The sequence below is a fragment of the Telopea speciosissima genome, chromosome 6 (genome assembly GCF_018873765.1).
Source record: "Telopea speciosissima isolate NSW1024214 ecotype Mountain lineage chromosome 6, Tspe_v1, whole genome shotgun sequence".
In the NCBI taxonomy this organism is placed as follows: domain Eukaryota; kingdom Viridiplantae; phylum Streptophyta; class Magnoliopsida; order Proteales; family Proteaceae; genus Telopea; species Telopea speciosissima.
The window spans coordinates 66,286,285-66,303,458 of NC_057921.1; the positions used below are offsets into that span (position 1 = coordinate 66,286,285).

Genomic DNA, 17,174 nt, shown 5'->3' on the forward strand with positions numbered 1-17,174 from the left:
GATGCCATGTCATTAATTGCTTATGGAAACATTGATGGCTGTGATCTTCAATTCATTGTGAGTTTTTTTTTTACCTCTCCAGTTCTTTTCTTTTCCAGACATCCAAATACAGCCGAAGCCTAAGTGCTCCTCCATGCTGTCATTACGAGTGTTTAGAAGGGCATATATGGAAGAAAAAGGACACTTGTTGTCATGAAATAGTATGTGAAGAATTGTCACACTTGAAGTTACGGACTTGGCTCTTGTGCAGCTCGAAAACCACCCCAAATACAGGGGAGAGGTGGTCATTTCACATGTGGGGCCCAGGTGAGACCCACCTGTGAAATGACTACCTTACCCCTGTTTTTACTGTCGTTTAGCAGAGCTGCACCGCCACGGCTGGATAAGATCTTTTTCTTGAAGCTACGGGCCTTGATCAAACTTGATTCAGGCCCATGTGATTTGGACACAATTTGAGGATACTTGAGAGAGAGTTTTATAGAAAGGGAATTGGAGAGGATTTTATTCCGAAAAATTAACCCATCTTATTAGATAATCTCAACTAACACAAATGAATCACAACCACAAGACTAGCCGTTGAGTCAGGTAAAATCTAAACTTCTTTACAGAACTGTGCCTGAAAGGAAACTGCATTACTGCAACAACTGCATTTAGGAATTTAGGATAAATAGAAAGGCAGAAAGCAAAACCTTAAAAGAAGGAAACAAATGAGACTTGTTAAGAATCTATAAGCTCAATTTTTGAGCTCTATCTCCGGGGGAGGGGGGGGGGGATCTCTTGGTTCAGGAATAGAGGAAGCTTCTACTTCCATTAAAACACTCTTACAGGTTGAGAGTGGATTTAAATTGTCAAAATGAGGATTTTTGTTTCATGAAGGGAAGAAGTCGGGACTATTGAAAGGGAAATTGGGATCGAATTCCATTGGGAAATCCAAATCCACAATGGGAGAGTTGGTTCCTGATGTAGCAGCTGAGATGATTTCCGCGAAATCGGATTCAGAGGTCTGCAAATTCTGACAACCACCACCACCGAAGCTGTTCACCCGGCAAGGAGACACTGGGAAATAGTTTGATTCAGATGTGGCTGGGGATATAAAGGAAGGAGAGAGGTTGCCCGTGAAGTAGTGGTCCACTGTGGGTGGAGAGAAGATGTGGTTCTCTGTCTTCACGGGTCCAATTGGGGTAGAAGGGAAGGAGAAGGCAGAACTCATGAGCTGCTGCTGCTGCTGCTGTTGTTCCCCAGCGTCCAACTCCTTCGTCCTCACTTTGAGACTTGTTCTGAAGTTGAACAGTATCTCTTGTGCTTGCTGTTGCTGCTGCTTCTGTTGTTCTTCATTTTTCTGTTGTGGAAGAAGATGATGATGATGATGATTATGCAGTTGATCTTGTATGAGCCCTTGCTTTGAGCTCTCCATTGACCCCATTGCAGGTATTATATGGGATGCCTGGATGCAGGTGTGTCTTCCTCGGTATGTGACATCGAAGATCGAGGGGTCTTCATCGGATCTTTGCACTTGCTTTGTAGCCAAACAACCTTGAACATTACGATGAGTACATCTGTAATAGCCTCTGCAAGTTCAAACCATATAGGAATTGAGAAACAAGACTTGTCAAAGGTCTAAAAACTACGCTATAATGCAGAAGCAAGCAAGTGGAGATGTAGGCTAAGTCTCAGCTTGACCTTCTGACGAACACCTAACTCTAAGTAGTTGAAGTGGGCTCGAGTCCTCAAAGTTGCAGATTATAGAATCATAGACTTTAGGGAATTTATGGATAATGACATGAGCCATTGTTGGGATTATCCAATGGTAAATTCTTAGATGAGAAGTTGAGAATATAATAAAGAGAATTTTATGATTGAGTAGAAGACTTTTTGCGACTTTTGAGGTGGATCGAAAAGGGTTACTTTCCCAATTCTACTAATCTACCCTTCCATTTTCCATTTCCTCTGCTTTGTTGTTCAGTGGTTCATGGTTTGAGTTCAATTCAGATAGACGAGAAGAGGAAGGAGATCACTGTGCAAGTCTCACCTTGGGTATTTTGCTCCAAGGATATCCTTCTGGCCATATTTCCTCCAGCTATAGCCATCATCGAGGGGTCCTTCGAGCCCAGTCCCTGAACTAACGCGTATTTGTTCTGTCCATCTGGGTAACGTCTTTCTGCAACACATGAATCCATCACAGAAACAAGAAACTTGTTTGAGTTTACCCAATAAAGATTAGTATTAATAGAATGAATTGCTTAATAGAATAAATAGATATTTGTACCTTTTCTTATAGATGTCTCTGCGGTCTGAGTCCTCGCTATGGGGGCTTCCACTGTCGGAGCGGGGGGAGTCAGACATGACAGGGGTGGCTCCTGTGGGACGAACCTCCCCAACTGAACTGACCCATTTCACCATGGAAAGAGCCTTATCGAAGGAAGAAAGTATCTTCTCCACCAACATATTGCGAGTCTCTTCAGAATAGGATGGATCAAGATGCACCTGGAGCTGCTTCACAAGCTCCCTCCCCTGCGTTAGCTCATTAAACAAAGGTTTCTGCTCCCAATTCCCGGCGTTCTCCATTTTATTTCTTAATCTAATAATAGATTCTCTGCGAATGAGGGTGTACAGGTTTGACTCTGAGAACTTTACTTTAGTTCATGTTTAAGAGTAAGGATCCAACATTTTTTTGCAGAAGGAGAAGGAGAAGGAGAAGGATAAGGTGAGGAAAGAACTGTGGAGAAGAAGAAGAAGAAGAAGACGGAGGGACGAAGATGGAGAATCAGAAGCTACAAACATCAGAATAGCAGCTCGAGATTGACTTAACAAATCACAAATGGGTTTCTAAAATCAGTTCAATAGCTTCGAAAAATTAGGTGAATTTGAATTGGGTGTTTGTCTTGTTCAAAAGTTGGAATGCAGAGATTCACAATGAAGAAGGGTGGAAAACGATGAAATAAACAAAGAAGGTTAAACTTGAAGATGGAGAGAAACTGAGGAATTGCATTTAAGGGAAGGATGGAAGGAGGCTTTTTAGAAGTAAATGAGTGGAGAGGGGATTTGTTTGAGGAAGAGAAGAGGAGGAGAAGTTTGACCAAGTAAACCGAGTATTATTTTCTGCATAGACTGGTCTATGGTCATACACCTCTTTGGAAGTAAGGATTAAGAAAAGCGAGTTTTATTTTCTGCATAGACCAGTCTCTGGAGAGAGAAGGTCAATTGCTGACCACTTCAACTTCAAACTAGATGATGAAAATGTTGAAATGACGCACATGATCAGATACACACTCACATTCTCCCTCTCTAAACTGTATCAACTTTTGTTTGTCTTTTTTAGCGCATTCATGGTCACAGGGTGAAGAAGGGTGAAGAAAGTCAGAGAGAGGAGGAGCAAACCAAGAATCTTCAAACTTTCTTCCGCGTTACCACACTACCCCCAAGTGAGAGAGAGAGAGAGAGATAGTGACGTTCGCCCCTTGACGTCATCACTGTAAACCTCTGGTTACGGTAATGTGGATAGATCATGGGCATGGGCACCAAGCATTACTAGAATTTGATGTTCATCCTAAGTAACATGGTTATATAGCTAGTTTCCGTTATCACTGTCCTCGGACATTGGAAACCATAAATGTGGTTTATTGTACCGTATCTTGGGGACACGATTTAATTTAATATATATTATTATTATTATTTGAAATTAGGTTAGTTTCTTAATATGGTGTCAACTCACAAGGTTCGTGACATTTTCGGATGTAACAAGACAGATCTAATTAAGGGTGTCAAATTCCAGATTGAATCCGACAGATCGATCGATTCAGCCCGGACCAAATCAAACCAAACCTTTATATTGAATTGGTTTCGGTTTGGACTTGTACGAAATCGGTAGACAATCGAACCAACCGATTGACACCCTTAGATCTAAGTAATCCATTTTCATGGTTTTTCGTATTTAATTCATGTGTTCATCCTCAAAGTTGAGAGAGTGCACAATAATGGCTAGAGTATTTGCTTGCACACACATGTATTGAAATACACAAGATGCATACTAATATAGGAGTGGGTATGTGATTGAATTAGACTCTCAAATTTGACACGTTTCCAATCTAGGCCAAGCTATTTCTATGCAATTGGTGCCTTATGATGTTTGAAAAAGTAAGAGACCATTATGATAATTATATTTCACCTCACAAAAATTACCAAAATAAATTTCTTAGGCCTTCAAAGTTAACATTTGTTGTTAAAAAAATATATCGAAGAAGGTTCTCTAAGCAATCCACATAGATATATACATGTATGGACTTACAGAATAGATATATCATCTATCCACGTAATAAATAAGATATTTTGTAACATTTGAAAAGATAACAAAAACCCTTGTGAACCAGATCTTAACAGTTTAATTTTAATTTATCTGTCTTGGTGGTTGCAGGACCTTTTGAACCAGATCTTAAATTAGCACGATGGGCTTATCATGTTTTACTAGATGGTCAGAGTCTCCTAACAGGTGCAGGTTGGCTGACGACACAGGAAGCTCTTGAGGCAGAGGTGTATGGTCTTTGGGTCGAATGGGAAGCCTCGCAACAGAACAATATCCCGGTCACAAATATATGAGTCTCTAACCCCAAATTCCTTAATACCCTAACTTTCCAATCCTTCTCTTCTATTTCAAGAACTTATCTACCATTTTTGTTTAGTTTTTTGGATGCTACTGAACACTCTACTAGTCTAAGTTATCAATTGTATAGGGTTGATAGCAACTGTTCAAAACTCTGCTGTACCTCCTTTGAAAAGTAATATATTTCTGTTTTCTTTTTGCATAAAAAAAAAACAAAACAAAAACAAAAACCCTTGTGAAAATAAAATTTGCTATTTTATTAAAATTAAAAATATTCTTTACTAGGTAGGGTAAGAGTTTTGTCTCACAAACATTGAGACGAAATAGATGGTGGCTTGCGATGTCTAACCTTATTTACTGAAAGCAATTAGGTCAAAACCCTCCCCTGGGTATTGAGTAATGACTCTCTCCTCCCCTATATTAACAAGATTCTATCAACCGTATCCATTCTGTTAAAAATGGCTGTTAAGTAATGACATCACCTTAAAAATATTCATTTAAACCTCAAAATGCCCTTATTTTTATGATATTTCAATAATACCCCTGACTATGTCAAAACCCTAAAAACATCTCTAAACCGTTTCTCCAGCGTGAGTAATGGTCACCACCGCCACCACCACCACCACCACCACTTTCGTAGCCACGGTCACCACCACCGCCGCCCTCACAACGTCTATAACCACTGTCGCATCCACCACAGAGCAAGAAAGCCATCCAATATTAGAGAACGGTTGGTGATTTTTTTTTTTTTTTTTGGGTTGAACGCTTGGTGATTTCAAGGTTGGGTACGAGAGGTGATGGCAGCCTTTCAGATAAGGTGGTGATTCCTGATCATATCCTTTTTTTCACTGTTTCTCGTTCTTCTTATCTTTTCTTCTCAGTACTCAGGTCAGATCATAGTCTCTCTATCCTGCGCATAACTTCCTAATTTGTTCTTCGCAGTTATTGATCTATTGGTTGTGTTTCTTGTTCTATAACTTTAGATTTCAACTCTGTTTTCAAAATCAATCATCAAAACCCAATCTTTTCACTGTTTTCCAAGAATGCTTCTTCAAGTAGGGATTCTAAATTTCTCAATCTTAGAATCTAATTTTTTAATTATGTTTTCAAATCTAGGTATCAGTTTGGAATCTTAATTTATCGTTGTTTTCAAAACCAGATCTTTCTACTGATTTCATGGAATCCTAATTCCAACCTGATTTCTTAAATCTCCCTGTTTTGAATCCAATATTGAGTTACGAGTTAAACCTCAGAGAGTCGAGTGTTGCCTGGTTGAACAGCGTGTGGACTGTGGGACTGTTGGTATCTTCCCTAGCTTCTTCCTTTCCCTCCAGTAAGCCTTCTAATCTCCCTTTTCTCTTTCTGTTCCTTCTTCCTTTTCTTTCTTTTCCTCCTATTTCCTTTACCTCGTATCAACTCTCTATTCGTTGCGGTGCTAGTCTTGATGCAAGCAAGAGAGGCATCGATCTCCCTATAGTTTCCTTGTTTTAATCTCAAGTTTTGGGACCTTATTATCTAGCAGTGGGCGATCCCTTTCTTCTGAAGCTCTGTTCAAGATCCTGTTGGACTGGGAAGTTCCATTCGAATTTCAGGTCTGGTTCTTCATTCTACTGCCAGATCTAGTTTCAGTCTCCTCCGGTTCTTTTGTTGTTGGTTGTTCCGACATTATAACTGTTCTATTTGGGAGGACTAGTAGTGGGGATCTCTCACCTGGAATTTCATATTCAACCTTGACCATATGACAGAGTTTGAACATCTGAATTCTTGCTGGACTTCGGTCTGGAATTATTTTGTTGCGTGGTGATATGCTCTGTGTGTCTGAGGTATCATTTCCTCACCATGGAGACCGTTTGCGTCAGCAGTAGGGAATGGGCAAGGAGAGAGCATGAGTGGGGACGGTGAGAGGGGTTGCGTTGGCAGCAGGGTGGGGGTAGAGTTCCAGGAAAGGGGTTGTAAGAGGAGGAAGAAGAAGAAAAAGGAAGGGGGGGTAATATAGTCTTTTCCTATCACTTAACAGTCCTTTTTAACGGAATGGATACAGTTGATAGAATCTTGTTAATACAGAAGAGGGGAGAGTCATTACTCACTACCAGGGAGGGGTTTATCATTAGAGCATAATCGAGTGGAGGGGGGAGTAAAGTGAATTAAATAAAACTCTTGGCAGGTCAGGGTAGGACTCTAGTCACCTAAACGTTGACACTGTGGATAATTAGTCGCTTGTTGTATTTTTTTTAGAATTATTAAACGTTACGAGAAAAAAAAGAATTATTAAACGAATAAAGTCAGCCTATATCTTGGACTATTTGAAATTAGAGGTGCAATATATAAACCCTTTATTAATTCATTCTCATCAAATAACATACCAGAAAAGGGCATCCAAGGGTATTTCTATCTTTCCAAAACTAACAGATCGGTGTAAGCTTAATTACTTAACTACCCTTAAAACCCAAACCCATCGCCAATAGATTCTCTTGTGAGAAATTGCTGCCGTATTGAATCAGTCCAAAACCATACGTTGACCGTAGACGTGAAGTGAAGTCTATCATCAGAGTGTGAGGCACTGGAGTGTGTTGTCCTTCTAGAGAGATCTTTTTGTTTGGGCGACCGTGTCTGTGACAATAATTTGACCGTTAAATGCTTTTAAACTTAGCCTATACGTGTGGACTGCACCAATTAAAAGTTAAAAGCGTGTTTTCTAAGATTCCCTTTGACTGGGTCAAGCCGTTCAGGTAGTTTCCAGAACTGGTCCATCGAAATGTAAGGACGTATCAATAGTTATAGTACGGATCTGATCATTACCGTTATTATACTATCGGAGTCGACCGGTTTGGTTCTCTATTTGGGATTGAGCTCTACTATTTGGAGCCCAACACACCAGAGGGCATCCAGCCGTTGGGCTGTGCCATACATATCTTGACGTTAAGCTCCTTGGAGAGGAGCCAGAGCCACATCTCTTTAGATACACCTACTTATGTAGCCAAGACCTAGATTTTTTTTTTTTCTAGGTTCATAAAAAGGCTTTTCGAGGTTTACAACAAAACTAAGAGGATTAACCTATCAAACAGAAAACAACAATAGGGCCCGCTTGATATCCTTATTAGGTGTTTCTATTATGGAAATGTGCTAGGAAACACCAAAACATTTTTTTGTTTCCTAGCATAGTTTTTTTCATTTTCTTTGCTAAGAAATCGTTTTTTACCCGCTTGGTAAACCTGTTCTGGAAACATTGCCAGAAGACAATTTGACTTTGTTTTCAATAATCGCTAGAAAATTCCAGACCTGAATATCAGGTGATCTTATGCGTCATATCAAATAAAAATCAAACACTTAAACAATACCCCACCAAGTAACTTTTCCCGCGACAGAACAGGGATTGAATATAATGGATTTGTCTTGAACAATTTAAATTTCAATAGAACTGAGGTGCATTTTCATATTTTCGTATAAAATAGCAAGAAGGTACTACTGATATCCAAACATGATAACCACTGCCATGTCTAGGACATTAATCTAAACCCCAATTCCTACTCTTCAGACAAACTATTTTTTCATTCCACACACATAATGTAGATACATTAAGTAACAGGGCTTATGCAATCCAGACCAATAACGGTTGCTAGTAGGTTTAGGCTAATCAGATTGGGCTTTTATTAGGATTCACAACCTCTCCACATTTCTCACGGCCATATGGCTCCCTTTAAGCCTAAATCCTACTTGTCCAATTTCAGAGCCATGTTTGCCCAAAACACCTTATTGCAGCTTTTGCCAATTCTTTCCATCCTGTCCTCTAATCTCTCTCCCCCTTTTTCACACCAAGTCGTCACCCAATTGATTCAAAACCCTTACAGCCCAACCATAATTCTCAGCCTCTGGAACTTATAATCTCTAGTTCCCCTAAAAATACCTGCACATGGCATTGCTTACCCGGACCTGGTTATCTCCTAGAACCTTTACATGACTGAAATTGACAGTATAATCCCCATCACTGCAATCTAAAAACTGACTGAACCCATCCCAATAGACCTTCCAACCCCTCTTCAAATTCTCAATGCTTCAGCAGAGAATGGAATCGCTCCAAAGTTATTCAATACAAAGGGGTTCATTTTTAACGCATCCATGGTTTGGATAGGGTCCTCAGTGAAAAGAAACACAAGATTACCATGACTATATATATATATATAAATCAGATCAGTACCAACAGAACAGGATCACAAAACAGAGAAAATTCACCAAACTAAATCCAAATATCAGTAATACGAAGCCAGAGAGAGCGAGAGACATGGATTAACAAGATTTAAACAAGAAAAAAAAAAAAAGCATAGCTGCCAGTAGATTTGAACCACAGGGTACTGAAATTCGTGGGAAACCACAGAGGGCAACTGGAAAGATGCTCTCTCTCCTTGAGATGACGATGTTCAATCTTCAAAATAAAATAAACCTCCAGTAGAGCGAGAGAGTGACAGAGGAAGATATAGAGAGCGAGAGAGCACGATGGGGCGAGAGAGAAAGACAGGAGAGAGTGAGAGAGATTCATTACCTGATAGCTGAGATGTCCGCAGTTAGGGTTCTCGCTGAACTGAAGAAGAGGAAAGAGGAGTTGTGTTTGAAGAGGTTTAGGTTAGATAGGTATTTTATCGGGCACAATTTTGGTAGATTTGTACTGAGCAATGGTGGACATGTTCTGTCAAAAGTCTTCTGGGGAACAGAAATTTTGATTTATCCACTCAAGAACAATTTATATGGAACACTGTTTATCAAGTATTTTTAGGTGTTTTTGTTTCTCAGAATAAAAACACCTGAAACAGATTCTCGATAAGGCCATCAAGTGGGCACAAAGAAGCTCCTTTAGCTAGAAGCCTAAAAATGAGCTTCTTTGTTTAACAACCTAGGAACATATAAAAGAAAAAGAACAGAAGAAAAAGACAGTTTCAAATGCAAAATGTCAAAAGTCTTATTGGGGGGGGGGGGGAATTTTGATTTATCCACTCAAAAACAATTTATATGGAATACTGTTTATCAAGTATTTTTTAGGTGTTTTTTTGTTTCTCAGAATAAAAAAACACCTGAAACAGTTTCTGATAAGGCCATCAAGTGGGCACAAAGAAGCTCCTTTAGCTAGAAGCCTAAAAAATGAGCTTCTTTGTTTAACAACCTAGGAACATATAAAAGAAAAAGAACAGAAGAAAAAGACAGTTTCAAATGCAAAATGTCCTCAGCAATCATAGTCGCTGCCCAATCCAAAGTAGCCGAAGAGCTATTCAAGAAAGCTACCAAAGATTTACAATCTGTAAACACAGATAACCTATCTATCCCAATGCTTCTTGCCAGCAGAAGAGCATCCCTGATCGCCACCGAGACTGAGATTGATTGATTAACTGATCTATCACCAAATTGAAATCATATATAAATTAGTTACTCGATCTCGATCAACAAGCTTGTATTTGGTTTGAGAATCATTTAACTAACTAGTTAATCCATCTTTAGTCAACATTTTGCACTGAAATGCATGACTTGACCCTTATTTAATTCACACACTATGCCCATTAATGACATGTGCAATTAAATAACCAATATATCTAATGCATAATAGTGCATTGTATTAACCAATCGGGAAAGAGATTAATGGCTGGTCACCTGGCCCTTGCACCCTTGCACCATCCCAAGGGCCAATGAGAACACGCATTCTTGTGTCTGGGTGCAGGATAATAAGATGTTTATCCATCTAATTGAGGGGGAGAGTCCAAACAATGACCTCTCCCTGGACTTAGGCTAGCGCTCTACTACACTGACGCTCCATGTGACACTTATGAGTGAGTAATTTGTTTTCTATCTCGCTTTAGATCCCTCTACTTATGTGGCCAAGACTAAGATTGACTAATTAGCTAATCTGTCACCAAAATGAAACCATATATTAATCAGTTGCTTGATCTCGATCAACAAAACAACCATTTAAGTTGTCTGTGGTCTACATTTTGCTTTGAGACGCATGAAGTGGTTGTTGTTTAATTCACACACTTTGCCCTGATAGTGACATTTGCAATTAAATAAATAATCGAATGTATAATAGTGTATTGTATAACAAAAATTAGGGATAATGTTGTATATTCCATCAACATATTCCCTCTGACATTCTCGTTCATCCATTGGCTGCACTTGGAGCATCAGTGCTTGTGTTGCACGAGTTATAACTCATAGTAACAAATCAATAGACAACTTGAAAAGAAAAAAAAAAAAAAAAACTACTTTTTTTTCTAGGATATTTTTGTGATTGTTCATTAGCCCCATATGTGACACATATGAGGGTGTGTAAACTATTCTCTATTTCTATCCAAAAAAAAAGTGTTCTCTATCTCTCTTAAGATCCCTATGCTTATAAGGTCATGTTAGTCTATTGGAGTGTGTGGAATGTTGTCGTCATTGTTGGCAACCTTATTAGCCATATTGGTGATGCGGCAGTGGCATTTGATGAGTTGGAAGAGCTGAAATGGTCAAACAGTCACCTACACAGCTATAAGGGTATTTTGGTCATTTAACAAGGTAACAAGGGTACCCGCACTTGAAGAACACCATTTAACAGCATATTAAGTTCTTATATAGTGTTTGGCAAAGGGGCGAAGCAGCAGGTGAAGGTTTCATACTGTTAAAGTTGTGATTTCACAGGTTCATGAAATGGTAGTGACTTTAAGGTCATTTTTGAAAGGCTTAATGAAAATTTTGGATGAAGTGGTCTTCATGAGAAATTAAGTTCATCGAGTCTCGGTTCCAACGCAAGTTGAACGAGAAAGTTACAGATATTTTCATGTCGATACGCAAAAATGGAGCAAATCTGGAATAGGCAAAAGTTTATATACTTAGCCAAAATTTTTGGCATATTTTTAAGTGCTATACTGTAAACAGACATTCTCCATTGTTTTTTTAAATCTCCAGAATCTCCTCGAGCGTCGGATCAGTATCTTGCATCAGATTTGGTTCATTAAAAGAAAAAGAAAGAAAAAGGAAATAAAGAAAATAACTAATGTGTAGTGAAGTGTGATGTTGGCATGACATCCCCCCCATTTCTTATGAAGGAAGAGACTATGAAAATCTCTGACGTGTTTTTCCTTTTGTGCACGATTTGTCACGAAGAATCTCTTTATTTACGGATTTACCACTGGTTACCAATTTTTGGAGCATTCAACTTTGGAAGGCCGTACCTTGGCCATCCGATGTCCAAATGGGACGAAGTTTTTTTTAAATTGGGTATTTTTTCAAGAGAAAGCCATTGGAAGGAGTTGCAGCATCGTTTGAGCACAGAAATTTGATGATATCACTATTTTATGCTCGATAACTCCGTATTGAAGATGGTTTGAGCAGTGTAGCGTACACAGGCACGATTTCTATGCATCAGAGGCTTCATGGTTGTTGGGATTACTTTGTAAGAGGTAATCTAATTCTATAAAACTCTATTTTTTTATGTTCTAGGTTGTTTGCTCTGTTGGAACCCTAGACTATGTGAAAACCCTAATGTTGGGTCTTGTATTGGGGGTTTTACATTCTTGTACTCTCAATTGATGGATTGTAATACCATTCAAGTTGAGGCTTGATTGGAGAAGGGGTTGTTGCCCTCGTTTGTGTTGTTGCATAAACCGAAGCAATGATTGTAGTTCCTGGGCTGTGGTTGCAGTAAAAAATTTGAGTAACGTATTGAGCAATATATGAAACCCTGGGTAGGGTATTGCTCCGTGGATGTAAGCAGTTTGGCCGAACCACGTAAATTTGGTGTTTTGTCTACTTTACTTTCCATTGCATATATTGGAGTGTGTTTGATCTGCAGAGTGGGGTGCACTGTCTGGTAGACTTAACCAAACAGTGGTTGCAAGGTGGACGCGCATGTCTGTTGTGGAATTGGTAATTACAGGACTGCCTGACCAATCAGGTTTGCTTGAAGTCTTCTGCATCGACGTCAACACAGGGTTGGAATTTAGGGATTATTTTCTAATAACACTGATTCATCCGCCTCTCAGTGTCAACCTAGGATCAACAAGGGGTATCAGAGCAAGGTTACCCAATCAGAAAAGTTTAACAACTTTGAGATTGTGAACTGAGAGACTTTCAGATGGCTAGAAAAAACAAGAAGTCTAAACCTGTGTTGAGTGATGATTCAACTTCAAGGATAGTTGTCAAAAGATCAAACATGTGGTCAGTTAGTCAATCAGATACAAAGGTTAATGAACATAAATTCATTGTTCCTAATGGTTTAGAGCATCAAATTTTAGATGGTTCTTTAGAGTCTGAGGAGGAGCTGAAAGCGGTAGTTGACATGGAGGCAGAATTACTTAGTGCATTGAAAAACCTTAAGGATGAAAGAAAAAATAATAAGAAGATCACCAAGCAAGTTGAAGACCTTGATCAGAAAAATCTTGAATTACAGGCTCAGTTAGATGATCAAAATTTAGAAAAACAAAAGTGCAGAAAATTAGAAAAAAAAATTCTGTTATGAGAGAACTTGTGTCAGAACTACGGAAGAGAAGCACACCGCCTGAAGTTGACAGAAATAACCTGCAACAAGGTGAAATAATTTTGAGGTTGAAAGCTGAAGTCAAAGAACTCAAATTCTTAGTGGAAGCGCTTGAAGGATAAATTATACAGAAAGATGAAAAGTATTGTGAACTTGAAGACAAGTGTATAGCACTGCAAGCACAGGTGGTACAGTCACAAGAAGAGATAAGTCTATTGCATGCACAGTTGAGTTACTCCCAAACACAGGATGACAACACTCCAAATGAGACACCCCATGCTTCTTCACCCAAGAAGCAAAGAAGAAAGATAAGACAACCCCAGGCTCAAAGATATGATAGATCCAGATACAACAGAAGAGCCAATTGTGATGGATTTAGAAGAACTTCACACCAGAGACAAAGATGGCAGACTCCTACAGTATGGCATAGACCCACATCTAGGTTCACTCCCCACTTCCCTGGTTGGTGTTACAGTTGTGGTGCTTACGGGCACATGATGTCAGATTGTAGATACATTATGAGGCACAGGAGGATCATAGGCAAGGACCATAGATCTCGAAGATTTTATAGGACTGTTGTATGTTACAAATGCCAGATGTTGGGACACGTGGATAGAAATTGTAAAACCAAACTGACAGTTATTTAGTTTCAAAGACAAAAACAACAGTTCAGAAGAGCTCCCAAGAACATAGATAAGCAGCATAGTCAGAAATCCCAAACAGTCAAGAAGAGGATTTGGGTACAGAAGGGAAGTACAGATGTTAAGCATATTTCTTTCTTTGAGCATCCAGCCCCCAAGGCACAAGAGAAACATAATGAGAAAATGCAACAGAAGAAGATCAAGGCAACAACGAACAGAGATTGGAGAGAAAAGAACAAGTTATTAGCAAACGACAATTCATTGGTGGCAGAGGTAGACTTTAGAAAATCAGGTACATTAGTTGGCATGGCAACAATGAAGTCTATAGTAGGAAAGCTTGGTTAGAGACAGAGCAGACATGGTAAGAAGACAACTGAAAGGTAGTCAGAGCAGTGACATAGACAGAAGCCAAAGATAGTTGGAAAGAGTATATGGAAAGAGAAGAACACAGATGTACAAGTAGCATTCCTCACTACTTAGTCATCACCCAAGCTGGGTGTGGGAGTGAATACGTCTCCCAAGCACTAAGGTGCACTCCGGTGCACATAGAGAGGGGGAGCTTACAAAATGCCATATTAGTGCCCCCAAGTGGACTCTGGTAATAGCAGTGGAGTCTTAGGTATGTAGTGCTTGGAATCATCATGGACATCACCAGTTTAGTTCCTTTATTAATTTTTTATTTTGGATGAAGCGTCATCATATGAGGAGATATATGATTATGCAGAGGAGAGAGCAAAGTTGATGAGGTGTCAGTGATGAGGTATTTTATAGTGTGTGTGGAGGAATGATATTCATGTTGATTGAATATCTAGTGATGTCATGTGTAGGAGGAGTTCCCTATCTCTATGGGATTGAAAAAATACAATAGATACTCCCATAGTAGATTCTTCTGATGGTACATGAGCAGGGGGAGTAGGGGGAGCTTCCATGCAAGGGGAGCATTGGTACCCTTTGTACTTGTTGTCAAAGGGGGAGAGAAGTGCATCTCACAGTCAGGATGACTTTGTGTAGTGAGTTGCCAACAATTTCAAAGGGGGAGATTGTTAGTCCATTGGAGTGTGTGGAATATTGTTGTCATTGTTGGCAACCTTATTAACCATATTGGTGATTCGGCAGTGGCATTTGATGAGTTGGAAGAGCTGAAATGGTCAAATAGTCACCTACACAGCTATAAGGGTATTTTGATCATTTGGCAGGGTTACAAGGGTACTTGCACTTGAAGAACACCATTTAACAGAATATTAAGTCCTTATATAGTGTTTGGTAAAGGGGCGAAGCAGCAGATGAAGGTTTCATACTTTTAAAGTTGTGATTTCACAGGTTCATACAATGATAGTAACTTTAAGATCATTTTTGGAAGGCTTAATGGAAAATTTGGGTGAAGTGGTCTTCATGAGAAATTAAGTTCATCGAGTCTCGGTTCCAACACAACTAGTCTTGCATTATTTGAATGTTGGACGAGAAAGTTATTGATATTTTCATGTCGATACACAAAAATGGAGCAAATCTGGAATAGGCAAAAATTTATATACTTAGCCAAAATTTTTGACTTATTTTTAAGAGCTATACTGTAGACAGACATTCTCCATTGTTTTGTTAAAACTCTAGAATCTCCTCGAGCGTCAGATCAGTATCTTGCATCAGATTTGGTTCATTAAAAGAAAAAGAAAGAAAAAGGAAATAAAGGAAATAACTAATGTGGAGTGAAGTGTGATGTTGGCATGACATCACCCCCATTTCTTATGAAGGAAGAGACTGTGAAAATCTCTAATGTGTTTTTCCTTTTGTGTACGGTTTGTCATGAAGAATCTCTTTATTTATGGATTTACCACTGGTTACCAATTTTTGGAGCATTCAACTTTGGAAGGCCGTATCTTGACCATCCGATGTCCAAATGGGATGAAGTTTTTTTTTTAAATTGGGTATTTTTTTGAGAGGAAGCCATTGGAAGGAGTTACAACATCGTTTGAGCACAAAAAGTTGATGATATCATTGTTTTATGCTCGATGACTCCGTATTGAAGATGGTTTGAGCAGTGGAGAGTATGCAAACACGATTTCTATGCATCAGAGGCTTCATGGTTATTGGGATTACTTTGTAAGAGGTAATCTAATTCTGTAAAACTCTATTTTTTGATGTTCTAGGTTGTTTGCTCTGTTGGAAACCTAGACTATGTGAAAACCCTAATGTTGGGTCTTGTATTGGGGGGTTTTACATTCTTGTACTCTCAATTGATGGATTGTAATACCATTCAAGTTGAGACTTGATTGGAGAAGGGGTTGTTGCCCTCGTTTGTGTTGTTGCACAAATCGAAGCAGGGATTGTAGTTCCTGGGCTGTGGTTGCAGTAAAAAATTTGAGTAGCGTATTGAGCAATATACGAAACCTTGGGTAGGGTATTGCTCTGTGGATGTAAGCAATTTGGCCGAACCACGTAAATTTGGTGTCTTGTCTACTTTACTTTCCATTACATATATTGGAGTGTGTTTGATCTGTAGAGTGGGGTGTACTGTCTGATAGACCTGACCACACAGTGGTTGCGAGGTGGATGTGCATGTGTGTTGTGGGATTGATAATTATGGGATTACCCCGGCCAATCAGGTTTGCTTGAAGTCTTTTGCATCGACGTCAACACAGGCTTGGAATTTAGGGATTTTTTTGAATAACACTGATTCACCCCCCTCTCAGTGTCAACCTGGGATCAACTGGTCAAGACTAAGATTGATTGGGTAACTAATTTGTTTGACTGGTCAAAAGGGTTGTATTTGGTTTAAAGACCAATTACCTAACTGGTTAAGCCATCTTTGGTCTATATTTTGCTTTGAGATGCATGAATTAAAACTTTGTCCGATAATATAGACAATCCCTTTCTCATCTGATCGATTATTAAGATATAGAAATAGGTATTTTTTAAGTTTACCCTATATCTAATTGCCCAATGGGGTGGGGGAAGGAGAGAAGGGGGCCAGGGAGGGGGAAGGGTGTCTTGTGCCTCAAGGTGAAGACAAGAGAAATGAACCTGTGACCTCCTGTGAGCTTGCAATCTATTGGCAAGATACCAACAAACTAAGCAAGCAATTGTCTTCATATACAAATACATAACCAATTCAATGTATAATAGTGTATTTGTCACGCCCCTATTCCTGACAAGGAATATAATACAATATAAAGGGTGACTAGGACGACGCATGTCATTCTACTAAGCTATCCGGATCACTGACACAGTGTCCCAACACACAGTCATAACCAATATTAAAGCAATATAATATCAGAATGCGGAAAAAAAATATTACATTCCAAAGATCAGTAGTTTTGCGGAACCGTATAAAATCAAATAGTTACAAGATGTTCAAGGCTAATGATAAAGTACTGTAATTAAATACATTTCCCATGACCATCTAATAACTATAAAAATGGTATAACAGTAAATGTTTATACAT

The 17,174-nt window shown here is 39.1% G+C and overlaps 1 protein-coding gene across 1 annotated transcript; it reads right to left on the reverse strand.

Moving 5' to 3' along the window:
• Positions 1-773: 773 nt before the first annotated feature.
• On the reverse strand, positions 774-2,602 carry LOC122664117 (probable WRKY transcription factor 53). The gene is made up of 3 exons (XM_043859821.1): positions 2,267-2,602; positions 2,030-2,158; positions 774-1,568 (listed from the first exon to the last, which is right to left on the reverse strand). Exons 1-3 carry the CDS (start codon positions 2,563-2,565, stop codon positions 869-871), a joined length of 1,128 nt encoding a protein of 375 aa, XP_043715756.1. The 5' UTR covers positions 2,566-2,602; the 3' UTR covers positions 774-868.
• Positions 2,603-17,174: the final 14,572 nt, after the last annotated feature.